The 16,755-nt window shown below is 43.5% G+C and overlaps 1 protein-coding gene across 2 annotated transcripts in view; it reads left to right on the top strand.

Annotated features, from left to right (window-relative positions):
* The window catches only part of PAK2 (p21 (RAC1) activated kinase 2), a 233,987-nt gene that overhangs the window by 131,983 nt on the left and 85,249 nt on the right, over positions 1-16,755 (top strand). For both annotated transcript variants that reach the window (XM_029615636.1, XM_029615638.1), the window contains one exon: positions 6,487-6,594. In XM_029615636.1, the coding sequence (XP_029471496.1) occupies positions 6,487-6,594 (108 nt within the window). The remainder of the gene's footprint in view (positions 1-6,486; positions 6,595-16,755) is intronic.

Below are 16,755 nucleotides of genomic sequence, written 5' to 3'. Positions count from 1 at the left end.
CCAATTGTTAAAGATTTAAAAATTAACTTAAAAAATGTGAAATGGAATAAAATGATAAAACAAATTGTCTGATAACAACAATAAATATTGTAAAATTAAAATGATCATAGTGATAATGCCTGCCTTGCAATATTCACCAATTGCAATAAGATTATAATACCTGCCCAGCAATCAGAATGGTCATACCCACAATAAAATCAGCATAACTCAGCTAAGAGCTTGTTGAAACAAAAAACCTTTCAGCAATTTCCTAAATTTGAGGTAAGAAGGATGAGAAAGTAAGTTCCAAAGCTCAGGGCCTTGAACATAAAACAGGCACTCACAAGTCTCATTTAAGCAAACAACTTTGTGAGGGAATGTCCAGCAGATTTAAAGTGATGGATCTAAATGATTTCCTCAGAAGCAGCAAGACGCCCTCCAGTGACTGGTGGACAAAGGAATGGAGTGTGAAAAACACATGGTCCCCTTGAGCTTTGATGTTTATGAAACAACATCGAGAGTTTCTCTTGTTGGGATTGATGCTCACACTCACTTGGCTGTGGGTCTCAGACCTTTGACCAGAGGTCCAAGAAAGACTTGTGCCATGTTCTGAAGAGAATATCTTTGGAGATAAGCTAAAAGCAGTGGTAGCACAGACCTATAAATATTGTGCAGCACTGCAGCATCTCTCCACTACCAACACCCTCATTCAGGAGGTATCAGAGGCAGGGACAGAAGAGGCACTTTTTTCATCCGAGAGAATGCAATCCTCTGCTTTCTGTTCCGATCAAAACAGACCCAACATGCCTGTCCAAGGCTGCAGTGAGCCACTAAACCAGAGCCAGCACACCAGTCAACTTCCAGGGTGGGATTTTGACTGAATTATGAAGAACATAGCCTGCATCCCTGTCCCTGTGCCAGAGGACCTTGCTGTTGGAAGTAGGCTGAGCTTTTACGTAAACTGTTGGCCCAGTGTAACTTTGGACCTGTGGGTTTGTGGCATTATAAGAAGTTTTCCTACAAATTGGCCCCCCAACCCAAATTGGGGTTACTCGCAAAAGGAACTGCTTCAAAAGCAGCTTTCTTTCCTGTTAGAGACCAGAGTGGTTGAACCCATTCCACTAGGGAAAGATGGTATACTCCAAGTACTTCCTGATTCTAAAGAAAACTGGAAGACTATATCCCATTCTAGAGCTAAGGGCCTTGAACACGTTTCTGAAAAGAGAAAAGTTCAAGATGCTTTCTCTGGGCACCTAAATCCATTTTCTTCAAAGAGGGAACTGGTCATGTTCTCTCAAATTCAAGGATGCTTACACCCACTTAGAGAAAGCCCCTATTACATGAAATATCTGATTTGTGGGAAACTATCACCTCCAGTATCCTATACTGCCCTTTGGCCTAGCAACAGCCCTGTGTGTCTTCACCAAATATCTTGCTGTGATGATGGTAACCTACGCAAGCTGGGGTGTGCATGTGTATCCCTATCAGGATGATGTGCCGGTCAAGAGCACATTGCCCACAGAATCAATGTGCTGCTCCATCTCGGTGTAGGAGTTATTAGGGTTTGTTGCCAAATGCCCCAATTCACACTTGAGTCCATCCTCTCAATTGAGCTCTGCTTGACATGACTCAGGGAAGAGCCTTCCTTCCACAATAGAGGGCTATCACCTGGATATCTGCAGTGGAAAAGGATCCAGATGAGTCATCAGAAATCAGCATAGGACATGTTGAGTATGTTGGGCCTTATGGCATTCTCAGTACGTCACTTCCTTTTCATATCTCCACAAAAGTAGATGCAAATGGACCTTCAGGTCTCAATGGCTACAGGCCATTCAAGATCTATGAGGCAGCATCCATGTCACAGAGCCATTCACGAATTCCTTGTCCTGGGACAATTTCACTCCGACCAACGATATCACATTCCAAATTCTTCTGGTCCAAATTGTCCTCACCATGGATGTGTCAAATCTGGGATGGAAAGCTCACATAGAAAGGGTCTGCTCAGGAAAAACTTCATCAGATAAACATCCTGGAGTTAAGGGCAATCCGATATCCATGGATGGCTTTTAGAGATTGGTTGGCCTCAAAGTAGTCCTAATTGAAGCAGGGAGGCATGGGATCGTATCTCCTGTGTCAGGAGACTGTCTAGCTGTGGGGCTGGACCATCTCTCAAGGGATGGTTCTCAGGACCACATACCTGGCAGGTGTGGAGAAAGTCCTAGCAGACAGGTTGAGTCAGATCCTGGAACTACATGAGTGGTACATGAACAGGGGAGGGGTGGGTATAGCAAGTCAGATTTTCCATCAGTGGGGTACTCCTGCATCTGTTTGCATCCCTTCTGTACAGGGGCAGTTATTGTCCTGAAAGTTTATTGGGGGGGGGGGGGGGGAGTACAGTTGCGGGGGGGAGGAGGCAATGCTGAAGGTTCGTCTAGGGCAACTAATGTCATTGCACTGGCCCTGCAAGGCTTCTATTCTCTAAACGGGCACTGGGCAAACTAGCCTCTGATGCCTTTATCCTACATATCCTTTGATACCACTATTATCAAAGACTTGAATCTGAGAGAAGACCAGAGGACATGATTCTCATAGCCCCCTTTTGGCAGAGAAAGATCAGGTTCCCACTCCTCAGAGAGATGTCCATTAAGGAACCAGTCAGGTTGGGGACTTCCCCGGACCTCTTAATTCAGGATCAAGGCAAGTTGTGTCATCCCACCATTAGGTCCCTAGCTCTCACTACCTGGATGTTGAGAGGTTGATCTTGCAAGCCTTTGATCTATCTGACAATGTGTTTTGGGTTCTGTTAGTTTCAAGCAAGGATTCCACTAGGAAATTCTATGAATTTAAAAGTAAGAGATTTGCCCTGTGGTGCGAGCAGAAAGCCTTAGATCCTTTCTCCTGCTCTGCAGAAAAACTGCTTGAATACCTTCTATATCTGTCCTTATATGGTCTCAAGATCTACTCAGTAAGACTTCATCTTAGTGCAATTGGTGCTTACCGCTGCTGTACAGCCTATTGTTCGGTTTGTGTGGGGACTGCTTCATTTGAATCCTCTCACTGTTATGCTCCTGCCCGCGGACCCCATCCTGTGGACAGGCCCTCAACTCTTCTCCAGCGTTGCCTTTCTTCGCGGCCTGGACTGCCACCATGCCTCCCTCCTTCGCGGCCTGACTGCCGCTATTGCCACTCCTTCCCATGCGGCTGGAGCCGTGCCACTGACTCCTCTTCAACGGGGAAGTCCCCGCTGGGATTCCCCTCTCCTCCGAGGCCCGAACATGGCCGTTGGAATCCTTCAGCAGTAGGGAGCCACCACAACCGCTCTCCTCTTCTTTGGGGCTTGGGACGCCCCGGTGCAGCTTCTCTTCAGTAGCAGGAGCTGCCTCCGGCCTTCTTCTTCCTCCATGATGCTGCTGCAGGCCCTTGCTCCACCCACTTACCTTGCAGGGCTCCCTCTAGGGGCTGGCCGCGCAGCTTTCTTCTTCTTTTAAAGAGCCAGTCACAGGAAGTACTCCTGTGCCCTCCTGATGACGTCTTCGGGGCTCTTCCTGGTCCTGCCCTATAAATAGGCAATGCTTCAGTTCCTCAGTGCCTTCGGATGCAATTACACCCTCCGTGAGCTTCTCCTTCGTCCAGGGAGTTCCACTGCTTCCATCGTGGTCCATCTTGCTGCTCCTGTCTGGAAGACTTCATGTTCGATGTCTTCTTGTTCCTGATGTCTCCGTCCGCTCCAGGTCTCGTCCCTCGGATCATCCTCATGGTATGTTCCAGCCCTTGGCTTCCCTTCCTGTAAGCCTCGGGGTTCCTCATCCAGATGTCCAGATCTCCTCTGGTTCAAGTGATTTAGATGTTCAGTGTCCCAGACGTCTTTTGTCCAGATGTCCATCGTCCTCTTCTCTATGACCCTCCGATATCTACTCTTCTATTGGTCTTATCTTCCTATGTCCAGAGACCCTAATGTCCAGTTGTTTTCTCTTTCCGAGATCCAGATGTCCAGGTGTCCAGATGTCCAGATCACCTGCGCTCGAGGCATCCCCTCTTCTTCCTTCTCTCTTCAGATTGTTCCTGAAGAATCCGCCAGCAGCCTTGCCATCCTCTGGACTTCGTCCCCAATCGTCTTCTCGGAAGCATCCGGTGTTCCCGGTAGTCAGTCTTCAGATGTCTGGAACAGTCTCCCATTGGGCTTCTCTCAAGTGCTGTCCAGACTCTCTTCTCCTCTCAGTGCACATTCCGCTCTTAGCGTGGTCTGCGACCAACCTTCCAGGTTGTGTAGGGAGCGCAGCGGGCAGGGTGCTCCATGACCAGTCCACATGGGGCTGTGTAGGGCGCCCTGAGGGACAGCACTCTCCCACATCTCCAAGAGCCTCACCTCTTCTTCATCTTCAAGTGTATTCCCTTGTCCAAGCCTTCGAGAATTTCGTCTCGTCTCGTCCAGTCCAGGAATCCTCTTCTCGTCCAAGTTCCAGGAGTCCTTATTTTCTTATGTACTCTGACTCTATGACTCTCTTGAATCCGGAAGCTCATACTCCAGTACTTTGTCTCAGAGTTTCCTGCCCTCTGCCTCCATCTGTCCTCACTTGTTCTTGTTGGTTCATAGGAGGGTTGACCCACTCCGTTCTCCTCCTGTGTTCTTGCTGTGCCCTAGTACTGTCTCACCTCACCCAAAGTGTGTCTTGGGGCTCTTCCCTGAGTCACCTTGAGTCAAGGGTTCACGCTTTCTCAGGAACAAGCGATCGCGCCTTTATGCCCTTCCCAGGGTTTGCTGGGTGCGTTCGTAACACTCATTAGGCCCCCGGCTGTATCTTGGGACCTCAATGTGGATTTGTCCCAGCTGGTGAAATCTCCCTTTGAGCCACTGCGCTCCGGGGACTTGAAGTATCTGACCTGGAAAGTTGTATTTTTGGTGGTGGTCACTTCAGCGCAGAGGATCAGTGAGCTCCAGGCTCTAGTAACTTATCCACTTTATACAAGATTTTTTCATGATAAGATGGTTCTGCTCATCCATCCTAAGTCCTTGCCCAAGGTGGTATCAGAATTCTATCTTAAGCAGTCCATCATCCTTCCAACATTTTCCCCAGGCCACATGCCTATCAAGGTGAACAAACACTGCACAGTCTGGGCTGCAAGAAAGTCTTGGCCTTCTTCCTGGAGCAGACTGAATCCCATAGAAAGTACACCCAGGTTTTTTTTGTTTTGTTTTTGTTTTTGTTTTGACACCAACAAACTAGGGATTGCCATTGCCAAACAAGACTTTGTTCAGTTGGCTAATAGATTGCATATCCTTAATCAAGTGGGGCCATGACAAGGCTCATTCTGTCCAAGCCATAACAATGTCCTTAGCTCACGTACGATCTGTTCCCTTGGAGGAAATCTACCATGCTGCAACCTGAAATTTTCTCCACACATTCACATTTCTTTGGACAGGGATGACCAGTGCGACAGTAGGTTTAGCCAGTCTATCCAGCAAAATTTGTTTGAGGTGTAGAACCCAATTCCACTTCCTACGGCCTGTTTTTTATTGTTTTTTCCCAGGCTGCCCTTCATAAGTATAATATGATTAAAATCTCATTAGCAACAAAAACACTGGTGTGCCTGTTGCCTCTTTTTTTCATTTCTGTAGTTAGGGATTCCCATGTGTGAGGACTGCCGCCTTGAAAGAAAGCAGAGTTGTTTACCTGTAACAGATATTTTCCGCCCTTTGGAGCTGGCCTCAGTTATTTTGCTAAGGTACAGTACTGAAAGGGCCTCTGCGTGGATGCATGGTATGTTGGCATGGGTGGGCATACTCAGCGAGACAAAGTCAAAGTTCTAGAAGCCTTGAAATAAATATTCTTTGCCGGGCTCCATTGGATGATATCACCCATGTGTGAGGAGTGACATCTTGCTGTCCTCGCAGAACACCTGTCTACAGGTGAGAAACTCTGCTGCTTTTTTTTTTTTTTTTTATTGCTCTCATTTTAAATTGAATGTATCTCAGGCTGAAGTTAAAATGCCTCTTTAAAGCAATGGTATTCATATGATTGGCAATGAATCAAAAAAAATCATTCACTTCTCTCTCTAGAGGTGAAATAAGTACTTAATCTCCTGCTTAATCACTGTCATGGGTTTGAAACTGATCATTGTCAGAATTCCATGCAGATATCACAATTAAAAACTAGACTTAAGGAAAGGAGTGGTTTTTTTTTTTTTTTGGTTTTTTTTTTAACATCCCCAATAATATTTTGAAAAACAAATCCAGGCCATAATCTTTTTCAAAACTCTAAAACTATAAGCAATCAAAGATTGGGACAAAAAAGAAAATAGATTTAGGAATAACACCAGTTGTGAACATAGAGGAAGCAAGACATGAGTAAGTTGAAATTTTGAGCAGTCTACATATGCTTACAGCAGCTGCATTTAAAGTCTGTTGGAAGTAGAATAGAAAACAAGTCTAAACTGCTTAAAAAAACAATTTTCTCTTTGCTTATCCAATATGCTTTCCCTCTTATTCATATAACCTCTTAACTGCAGCCTAATATGAAAGGGACTGAGCCTTCAACAGCTGTGACAGAAGATGATGATGATGATGAAGAAGCTCCTCCTCCAATTATTGCCCCACGACCTGAGCACACTAAATCTGTGAGTCACTTTTACATTTCCCAATTAATTACCTGGTACCTTTCTCTTCATAGATGTTTGGTCTGTCACACTCAAAATAAAGCAATTCTAGCTGTTCATTTTCTCAAAGAAATAGTCCACTTAAAGGCATCAAGGCCTGTACTTAAAAACCCTAAAAAGTCTATAATGTGAGCTAAGGCTAAGTGACTGCAAATCCAGGACTATAATTCTGCAAAAATGTTTCCTGCAATATTTTGCTAAACATTTTTAGATACACAACTGGGGAATATTGGGCTGTGTTTTCTGTATTCTCTGTAACTATTTCAGCTAAGGTAATTCTACAACGTTCACGCCAAGCACAGCATATCTGTGAGCTATAACCTGAGCAAACATGTTATAAAGAACAAATATGTTATATGTCAGTCTGCATTTTACAATATTTATTTTACGAGTTGAGACAGTTTTTATCTTGTTCAGGCTTTCACTCTTGTCATTCTCTCCCCACTGCATTCCTCACTAACAGTTGTACTAGACCCTTCAAGTTCCCTAACCTAGGAGAGGACTGAAAGGGAGGAAAGAAACTAGTTGGGGCTTCCCAATATATGTGGTCACCACCAGCTTTATCCACAGTCTCACTATGAATCCCAGTCCTTGATATTACAGACCTGACAGGCACCACTGAGCAAGTCTTGCATAACAGCCAAATCACACGTAAATAACATTTCAGTCACCCGGCTAGTATTTTACGCTTGCAAAATTTGTTTCTGGATTAAAGATGATATTTTGTGTGTTAAACTCTGGAATCTGTGAAGTCAGTTTTGATCAATAATGGGGCACAGAATTCAAGTATGACAAATCGGGGGTTACAGTACAGAACATTTAATATTTCACAAAATTAAAATGGAGCAAGTAATTGCACTCTGTGTCTGCCAGTCCATACCACTCAGGATACAGGTCCTCCCGCAGATCCCCTCTTGTTTTAGGAAGAGTTCTTATGAGGCTTCCTTCCTCAGTCTTCGTCTGCTGGCATGCAGAAGCAGAATGCTCATATTGCAGGCCTCTATTCTGCAGGTCAACAGGGCTGAGGCTCGTTTGAAGAGCCGAAGTGATTGTGTGGCAAGCCTGTTTGACAGATGGAAGTACACTGAAGCTCAAAGGGCCTCACAGGTCTACAGTCTTGCTCCCAAAGTCTGAGCATGGGCACTTTAATCTCTGGGTGTTAGGTGGGAATGCCGGTGAGTTTTGGGCTGAGGCTCTAGGTTTGAACTAGCAAGAGTTGGCTAGCTGGTTCATTTCCGATTTCTCATCTGAGGGGAAAAACGTCAAGGGGCAGGATGGACTGGTACAGCCAGTACCGAGGCATCCTGTACCAGTTGCACGGGTGAGTATAACAGCATTCGTTTTTAAGAATGATTCTTGTTCTTTTAAGGATAAGAAATCAGAGGACATGAAGAAAGCTGGGGTTTGTCCCTTTTTAGAATGTGGGAAGTGGACGTGACCACTAGTAGCAAATCAGTATGCTTGATATGTAAATGGGCAGATTTTAGAGCATGAGAAGAGATACCAGATGTTAAAGGGCAGGGAGAGGAGTTAGCAGCAGATGAGACCCTAGAGGAGTTTGCAGTGATTCTGACGGAGATCCTGGACTCCTTTACTGTTAAAAGCAAATCCTAACTTTATGAAAATGGCTGGAGCTCCAAAGGTTCCTTCTCCTATGAGAAACAGGGGAGCTAGGCCCATTAATCTCTCCAATTCCATCCAGAGAGAGATCTCCAGTATCATCAAGTGAGCTATCCTCTGACTCTGAAGAGGAGGCTGGAAGGCCTCATTTATTCACAGAATTGGAAATTTTGCTCTTAATCAGGTGGGTGTCATTGGGCCTGGCTTTAGAGGCATAGGATTCTGAGAAGCACAGATGGGCATATCCCATTTTAGGGAGGCCTTCTAGATCCGAGAGGTCTCCCTAGGCACCTTGTGGTAAGGGAGATTATAGGGAAGAAATGGGCTCACCTGAATTACAAGGGAGTCATTCTAAAATATCTTTCCAACCTGATAAGGCCACCAAAGAAAGAGATGGGGGCTGTCTAGTGACATGGTTTTTCCTTTAGGGGGAACAGCATAGATGGATACATGGAAACAGCTCTAAAAGAATTTAATAGCTTAATGGAGCATATTACAAATTGTGATGTTCTCAGGAAAGGACTTACCAGTTGGAAAGAGGAGACCCGCTAATACAGAAAAATAGAGGCGAATTGAAGCTTCCCATAGCTCTGACAAATGGCAATTGGGTTCCTAATGGACATGGCCTAAGACTCCAAAAAAAGTATTACATAAGGCAAATAACATGAAGAATCTCTGCCAGAAGGGGCCTCTTACTGAAAGAGTGGTCAGTTGGTTTCTCCTCTGAAGTGCACTTGATGGGGTTACCCTTTAAGGGTAAATATTTGAATTTCATCTGGATAAGGTCATATAAGAGCTTGCAGAGTAGAAATATTCTCCTGTTTCAGTAGAGTCAGTCTTCGTATCCTTTCTTTACATATATTTTTGTAAAGACTACAGAAAGAGGTTTAATTTCAAACCCCACAGGAACCTGTGGACTTTCAGTCCCCAGTCCTTTCAGAATCAAAGACCTAGGACGCAACCAGGCATCTAAACTCCTTCCAAGCAATTTTCCTGGTGGTTCTCCTGTGAGATAGGAATGGGATTGGTGGAACTAGGCAGTCTGGAATACATCAGTAACAGTCAAGTGGGGATGATAAAAGGTGGTTTCAGAATAGTTTTGATTCCTGTCCAAATCAGGGATTTTTTTTCTTGTGTCCCAGATGGGATGGAGAAAGGAGAGAAATAATGTATCAGGCATGAGAACCTTGATTCCTATACCAGTAGTAGATACGGTAGGTTTTTAGATGTCTTTTCAAATTATTTTGTGGTTCTAAAGCAGTTAAAAGATTTTTGCCTATTGTTGCCCCCTTAAGATGGAACTAATTTATGATACAGAATTAATTTAGAATCCCTGCTTCCCCATCATTCAGGCAATCAGACTTATTTTTTGTGCTTCGTGGAATTACAGAATACCTATCTCCACATTCCCTTCACTCAGTGTCACCAGAGCTGCCTCTGTTCATTTTGGATGGTCAGCATTTTGAGTACAGAGCCTTCTCATTTGACCTCTTGTCAACTCCAGGGATGTTCACAAGGGTACTGGTTGCCTAGTAGCAACACTTAGGGGGGCGAGGGGAAAATGAGTTTTGTATAACTATATCTGGACAGTATACTAATAAGAGCCACATCCTTTTTGGTAATAGTAAAGGTAAAAGACAGGATTGTGACATCCCTGCAGGATCATTGGTTAGGAAAATTATATCCAGCTATCTCAGGATCTGTGTCATCTGGAAACAAGGTTTGTCAGTCAGAACAATATAAGCACTGCCAGAAACAAGGTGATGAAGAAAAACGGTGAGCAAAATAGCCAGTCTGGAAGCTGGAATAAAATTATAAACTTGGTGCAAAATTAGTTAAGCAGTTGGACTCAGAAAGTGGTGGTTAATGGAGTCAACTCCAGTGAAGGAAGAGTAACTAGCTGGGATGCCACAAAGTTCACTGCTTGGACCTTTCGTCTTCAATATTTTAATAACTATAGTGACCATATAGCTGCTTGTTGGAGGACACCCTGAACCAGTTCTGGATTTACCTCATTGCATCCACAAAGAATAGTTCTGATTTTCCTATTGAATTCCCTGAGCAAAGCAAGACTAAATTTCTATGCATGTAATGAGATGAACCAGTGACAAAATGAACCAGTTCTAGTTGTGTTTTGTCACTATTGACATAGCGTTTGTATGGTCATCCTGTTTGTAAGTGACCTTGTCAAGAAACTAGAAAGGGGAGTTGCCTGTTTATGAATAATATAGAAATCTACAACAGAGTCAATATGCTAGGGGTCATAGATAAGATGAAAAATGACTTTCTAACACTGGAAAAATAGTCAAGGTCTAATTTAAAAAATGAAAAGCAAAATCATACAGTTATGGAGACAGTATGACCAAGCAGTTGGAAAAGCTAAGAATATACTTGTATCACTAGTAGGATGAGGGAAAATATTACCTCTGTACAGATCAGTGATGATACCCCTCCTTCAATGCTTTATCCAGTTCTGCAGAGCACATCTCCAAAAGGACATTAATGAGGCAGGAGCAGTTCAAAGGAGGCCCAGCAAAATGGTGCACGGTCTGGAGGTTACAAATCTGTCTTGGAGGACCTCAGCCAGTCCGGTTTTCAGGATATTCATAATGAATATGCATGAGATGAATTTGCATGCACTGCCTCCAGAGCATGCAAATTTTAACTCATGCATATCCATTGTGGATATCCTGAAAACCTGGATGGGGGTCCCCCAGGACAGGTTTGGGAGTCTCTGGTATAAGTCATATGTAGAGAGACTTAGAGCTAAAGATATATAATAAAAAAAAAAATACTGTGCAGATATGATACTAATATTTAAATATCTATAGGGTTTCAAAAAGGCCTCAGAAGGTATCATTTTCCATAGAATGAGAAGTTCAAGGATAAAAAGTAGTCATATAAAGCTGAAGGGAGGGAGACTCAAAAGGAATATAAGAAAATATTTTTTCACTGAGAGGATGGTAAACACCTGGAAAAGATTTCTAGTGGAAGAGGTAGGAGTCAAAATCATGACAGAATTAGAGCATACTAGGGAGAGATGCGATGGGACCTTAGTGGCAGGGCAAGAAAGGGCAAAGATCAGACTGAGTAGGATCTGTAGTGGCACAGTAGGCAGGCACAGTGGACCTAATTGGTCTTTACTTGTCAACACGATCTATCTTTTTGTTTTTACATATAAGAGAGAAGACTGGACACAGATATCAAAAAGCAGTGATAGAAAAAAGGGTGTGAACCTATTAGGCTTCATGGCAGTGACAGTAGAAGTGGTTTTGTGGGCCAGGCCCCATATGAGAGTATTCCAGCATCTGTTGCTAAAGCAATGGAAACTGCGGAGAAGAGGATACAATAATTTTTAGTTGTTTAGTCTCTGACTTGAGTGTCTAGGAGAGACTGGAAGATCCTTGTTGAGAATAAAAATGCTTGATTATTTCAATGGATTCAAGGTAGTTTCAATGGGCAAGATGATATTTCAGGACTCATAAAGCATTTGCTTACTGTAAACAATGTTTTCCATAGATAACTGGATGAATGAGCTATTACACATAAATGACGTCATGTGGCGGCTTTGAACAAACCTCTTTCTCTTAGCTAGTAGAGCATTTGCTGTACTGAGTATGTGCTGGAATCCCCACTCGAGTGCTGCCTCGTGAGCCCCTTCACTCAGTTTAAGAGCTTAAGTCTAGCTAGGTAGTCAGTTCTGCAGGGAGGTGGGTGGGTATTTAGTATAGCTAATTCATCCTATGGAAAACACAGTTTATGGTAAGCAAACATACTTTTCTTCATCGATAAGTGGGACTGAATTAGCCATTACATGTGGAGAGTCCCAAGCTGAGGGTTGCAGGGGAGAATTTACTGAATAAGCAACCTGGACCTCACCAGGGAGAGTAGGCTAGTGGGTGAACAGGCTATGCGGAACTGCCAGTCTGAATTTACTGTCAGTCTTTGAAAGATTGTTCAGACAGTATTGATTACCATATTACAACTTTGCAGATTTTTTTTGAGCACTATGGCTTGCAAATGAGCCACTGATGCAGCCATGGCTGTAACTTGATGAACCTTGATGGAATCTGTAATTTGCAGGCCTGCTAGTTTTTAACTGCACATTGCAGCCTGTTAGCCAGTTGGACAATGTGTGTTTGGCCACTGCTATGCCTATTTGTTAGGATCATACAAGAGGAATAGCTGTGAAGCCTGACAATGGAGCTGAGTTCTCCTTTTGTAGCAAGCCAATACCCTTTTACAGCTTAAGATATTAAGGGCTTTCTCATCTACATGTTTGTGGCCTTGGGAAGAACGAAGTAACATGACAACTTGATTAATATAGATAGCTGACATAATTTGTGGTAGATATTTTGGATGGGTGGGTGTGTAATATCACCCTATTGCGGAAGAACTGCATATAAGGTGGATAATGAACTAGAGCCTAAAGTTTATGGATTCTTCTGGCTGATGTCATGGCTATGAAAAATATGGCTTTCCATGTGAGAAACTTGAGAGAAGCTGACTCCACTAGTTGAAATGGCAGCTTCATCAGTTGTGCCAAAATTACATTTAGGTCCCACAGAACAGATTGTTTTACACCTGGATGTTTAGTATGCCATAAGCCTTTCATGAAGTTGGATGCTAACAGGTGAGTGGAAATAGGTTTTTCCCCTTGTTTGAACTTGGTAAGCAACTAAAAAACTGAGATGTACTCTCACTAATGGGGAGCTAAGGCCTGAGGCAGAAAGAGTGAGCAAATAGTTTAATAATTCTTTGGGTTCAATGCAAACGGATTTGAGTTATTGTGTTGACACCGTGTGGCGATCCTTTGCCATTTAAAACTATAGGCTCTCCTAATTGATGGTTTTCTGTCAGATACTATGATGATCTTAACCTCCTTTGGTAAGAACAGTTCAGCAATTATTGAGCGTTCAACATTCATGTTGTCAAGTTGAGGGAGGGAAGGTTTGGAAGAAATAGACATCCCTCTTCTTGTTAACAAAGACAGGTCTGACCCAAGAGGGATTGGAGGACTGCTGGATAGTTGTATCAGGTATGCAAACCAAACTTATCTGGGCCATGCTGGAGCTAAGAGGATCAGATGTGCCCAGTCTTTTTGTACCATTCTGGCTATTAGAGGAATTGGTGGAAAAGTGTACATGAGATCTACATTACAGTCATGCAGAAAAGCAACCTGAGCAGATCTAAATTTGCTGAGAATAATGGAGCAAAATGTTTCCAGTTTTCTGTTTTGCTCCAACATAAAGAGATTGATTACTGGAAGTCCCCATAGACTGAATAGTCTGTTGGCTGTTCACTGCTGTAGGGACCATTCATGTCGTCAGAAATACTTTGCTGAGGCTATCTGCTAATATATTAGAGATCCTCGGAAGATAGATGGTGTGCAGGACAACTTGGTGTTTGCATACCCACTCCCATATCTTTATCGCTTCCTGGCAGAGTCCATGGCCCTGTGCCTCCTTGCTTGTTTGTTTAGAACAGCATTTCTCAACTGGTGTGTCGCAACACACCAGTGTTTCGCCAAGCACTGGCAGGTGTGTCGCGTGCTCCTGGTCTCTCCCGCTGCTCTTCCTTCCCTGCTGCCGTTGCCACCGGACTATCAGTACGTTCAAGCCCAGTGGGAACGGCAGCGGGTGGTAGAAGAAGCACTTGCGGCTAGCCTTTTCTTCTTCCTGCGCCCCCCTCCCGTGACCCGGAACAGGAAGTGATACGTGGTGCGCCGGAAGGAGAAAGAGCAATGCCGCGTGGAAAAATAGCGGCGGCAGCAGCATCGGCCCCCGAGCAATCGAAGCAGCTGGTAATCGGGAAAGGAGACAGCAGCATGAGCTTCCCACGGCCGATGGGCTTTTTCTTTCTTGGCCTGCGGGGGCTGGAGGAGGAGGCCTCTGCAGCTACTATTTGTGCTCGGGGGGGAAGAGAGGAAGTGAATGAGAGAGAGAAGCAGCCAGCCAGCCTGTGTGTGATTGAGAGAAACTGGTCAGAGAACTGATGTGTGTATGTATATGTGAGAGACAATGAAAGTGACTGCTCAGGGAGATGACTGTATATGTGAAAGTGTGAGACATTAGTCAAGGAGGTGACTGATGTGTGTGTGTGAGAGAGAGAAAAAGCATGGAAGTGAGAAATCTGGGTATGTGAGAAAGCATGGGAGTAAGAAGCCTGGTGTTGGGGGGGGGGGGGGTGTGTGAAAGAAAGCATGGGAGTGAGAAGCCTGATTATGTGAGAGAGAGCATGGGGCATGGGAGTGGGAAGCCTGTGTGTGTGTGCATGCATGAGAGAGAGAGACTGGTTGGTAAGGTGACGGTGTGTGTGAAAGAAAGAGACTGGTGTGTGTAAATGTGAGAGAAAGAATGTGATTCAGGGAATGAGAAGCCTGTGCACGTGGAGAGCGAGTAAGGAAATGAGAGAGAGCCTGGTGTGTGTGTAACAGAGAGAAAGTGATTATGGGAATGAGAAGCCTGTGCATGTGAAGAGTGAGCATGGGAGTGAGAAGCCTGTATATCTGAAAGAGAACATGGGAGTGGGAAGCCTGTGTGTGTGTATGCATGAGAGAGGTCAGGTGACTGGTGTGTGTTTGTGTGTGTGAGAGAGAGAGAGAAAGTGATTATGGGAATGAGAAGCCTGTGCATGTGGAGAGAACAAGTATGGGAGTGAGAGACTGGTGAGTGTGTGTGTGTGTGAGACAGAGAAAGTGATTATGAGAGTGAGAAGCCCATATATGTAAGTAGAACACGGGAGTGGGAAGCCTGTGTGTGTGTATGGTATGAGAGAAACTGTTCAGGAAGGTGACTGGTGTGTGTGTGTCAAAGACTGTTTGGGAGATGATTGGTGTGTGAGAGACAGAAACTGGTCATGGGGGCATGACTGGTATGGTGTGTGTGTGAGAGAGAGACATGGGCACTAAGGAAGAGGACCATGAGTATAGAGCTTAGCTTCTACTGCTGCTTCTGGTGTGTGCCACGGCCTGCATGGAAGGGGAGTAGGAGAGTTGCTGGAGGGAGTAAGTAAAGGTGGCTTTTAAAGTTTATTTTTCTTGATTGACTGCCATTTTAATTATTTAATATTATGTGATGTCTGCTTTTTTGAAATATTTTATTGGTGTTTGGAGAATGTTTAATAGTTTTTATGAGTTTTTAATTGTTGGATGTTATTCTGTTCATAGCTGTTTTGAAATATTTATTCTGCTTATTAGTATAGTTTTACAATTATTTCTGTGTGGGAATCTATAGCTGCTTGCTAGTTCTGTTTTCCTAATAAGAGGTGTATTGGTTTTTAGGGCCTGGTTTAATATTTGTAGTGTTGCCTTTTCATAGATAGGGTTGCTCCTATTTGAGTGTATTCCATAATACAGGTGTAACTGTATTATTATTATATTATTATTATTATTCAGACTCACTTCAGACTCACAATAGACAAACAACCTATTCACGAGCTACGGAACCATGCTACTATTTTGTTGCCTATTATTATGATTATCCTAACTCCTCAGATAATATTGTTTCCTGTTTAATCTGAATCCATTACAACTTTTGTGTTTAAGTTATTGCCCTTCTTGGGCCTTTTATTCTTCTTACTTCTAAGCTGTAAAGCCTCCAAGTTTATAGTCCTTGTTTAATGTAACTTACTGCTCTCTTCTGATTATTTTGTACTGTTCCATTTCTGTTACAAGTTTTCTCTATCCCCGGTTCGATGTAAACCGATCTGATATGGTATTTAACCATGAAGTTCGGTATAGAAAAATGCTAAATAAATAAATAAATAACTGTGTGCGGATTAGTTTATGTGCATTACTACAGATCCTGGGAGTATGTTAGGTCGGTTCTGTGTCTGTTACCGAGATGAGATATTTTACTAGCATGTAAGTGTTTGTATCAGTCTTATTTGTTGTGTTTTCTCAAGAGGACATGCATTGGTGGTAAACTGCTGTCTTTTCATAAGTAGGGCTATTGAGCCTGGAAGTTGAAGGAGTTTGAGTTGCTGTTACTGAGATGACACCAGAACCAGAATATCTTTTTTGTAGGGCGAGTTGTATGGGGAATATCATAATTCTGCTTTTCATCCATTATTGTGTGTCAGGGGGGTTCCCGTGGATGCAAACTGTACTTTTACATCTAGCCCCGTGACGATCATGGGTCAGGGTGTCATGCATGTGAGAACCATCTGTCATGTGTGTCTCGACAGAAAAAAGGTTGAGAACCAGTGGTTTAGAACATAGCAACTTGGTTGTTGATTTGACTCAAAATGCTTTTTCAGTAGAGGAAGTGAATAAAAGTCGTAAGAATGTAACTGATTGCTCTCAATTCGAGGAGGTTGATATGAAATTCTTTCTATGAACAACCAAATTCCTTAAGTTTGAAAGGGACTTGTGTGGGCTTCTAAACCCCTTTCTGAAGCATGACGGGATCTATCCATCAATGTAACCTGCTTCATTTCTTTTAAAATTTCCACTTTGATGGTCAAGGGCTGAGTGAGTTGGTTCTTTGGGAGCGAAGGTCC

This window comes from Rhinatrema bivittatum, chromosome 9 (genome assembly GCF_901001135.1).
Source record: "Rhinatrema bivittatum chromosome 9, aRhiBiv1.1, whole genome shotgun sequence".
NCBI lineage: Eukaryota > Metazoa > Chordata > Amphibia > Gymnophiona > Rhinatrematidae > Rhinatrema > Rhinatrema bivittatum.
Note: the sequence above shows the minus strand (reverse complement) of the source record. Positions and strands in the feature narration are given on the sequence as shown.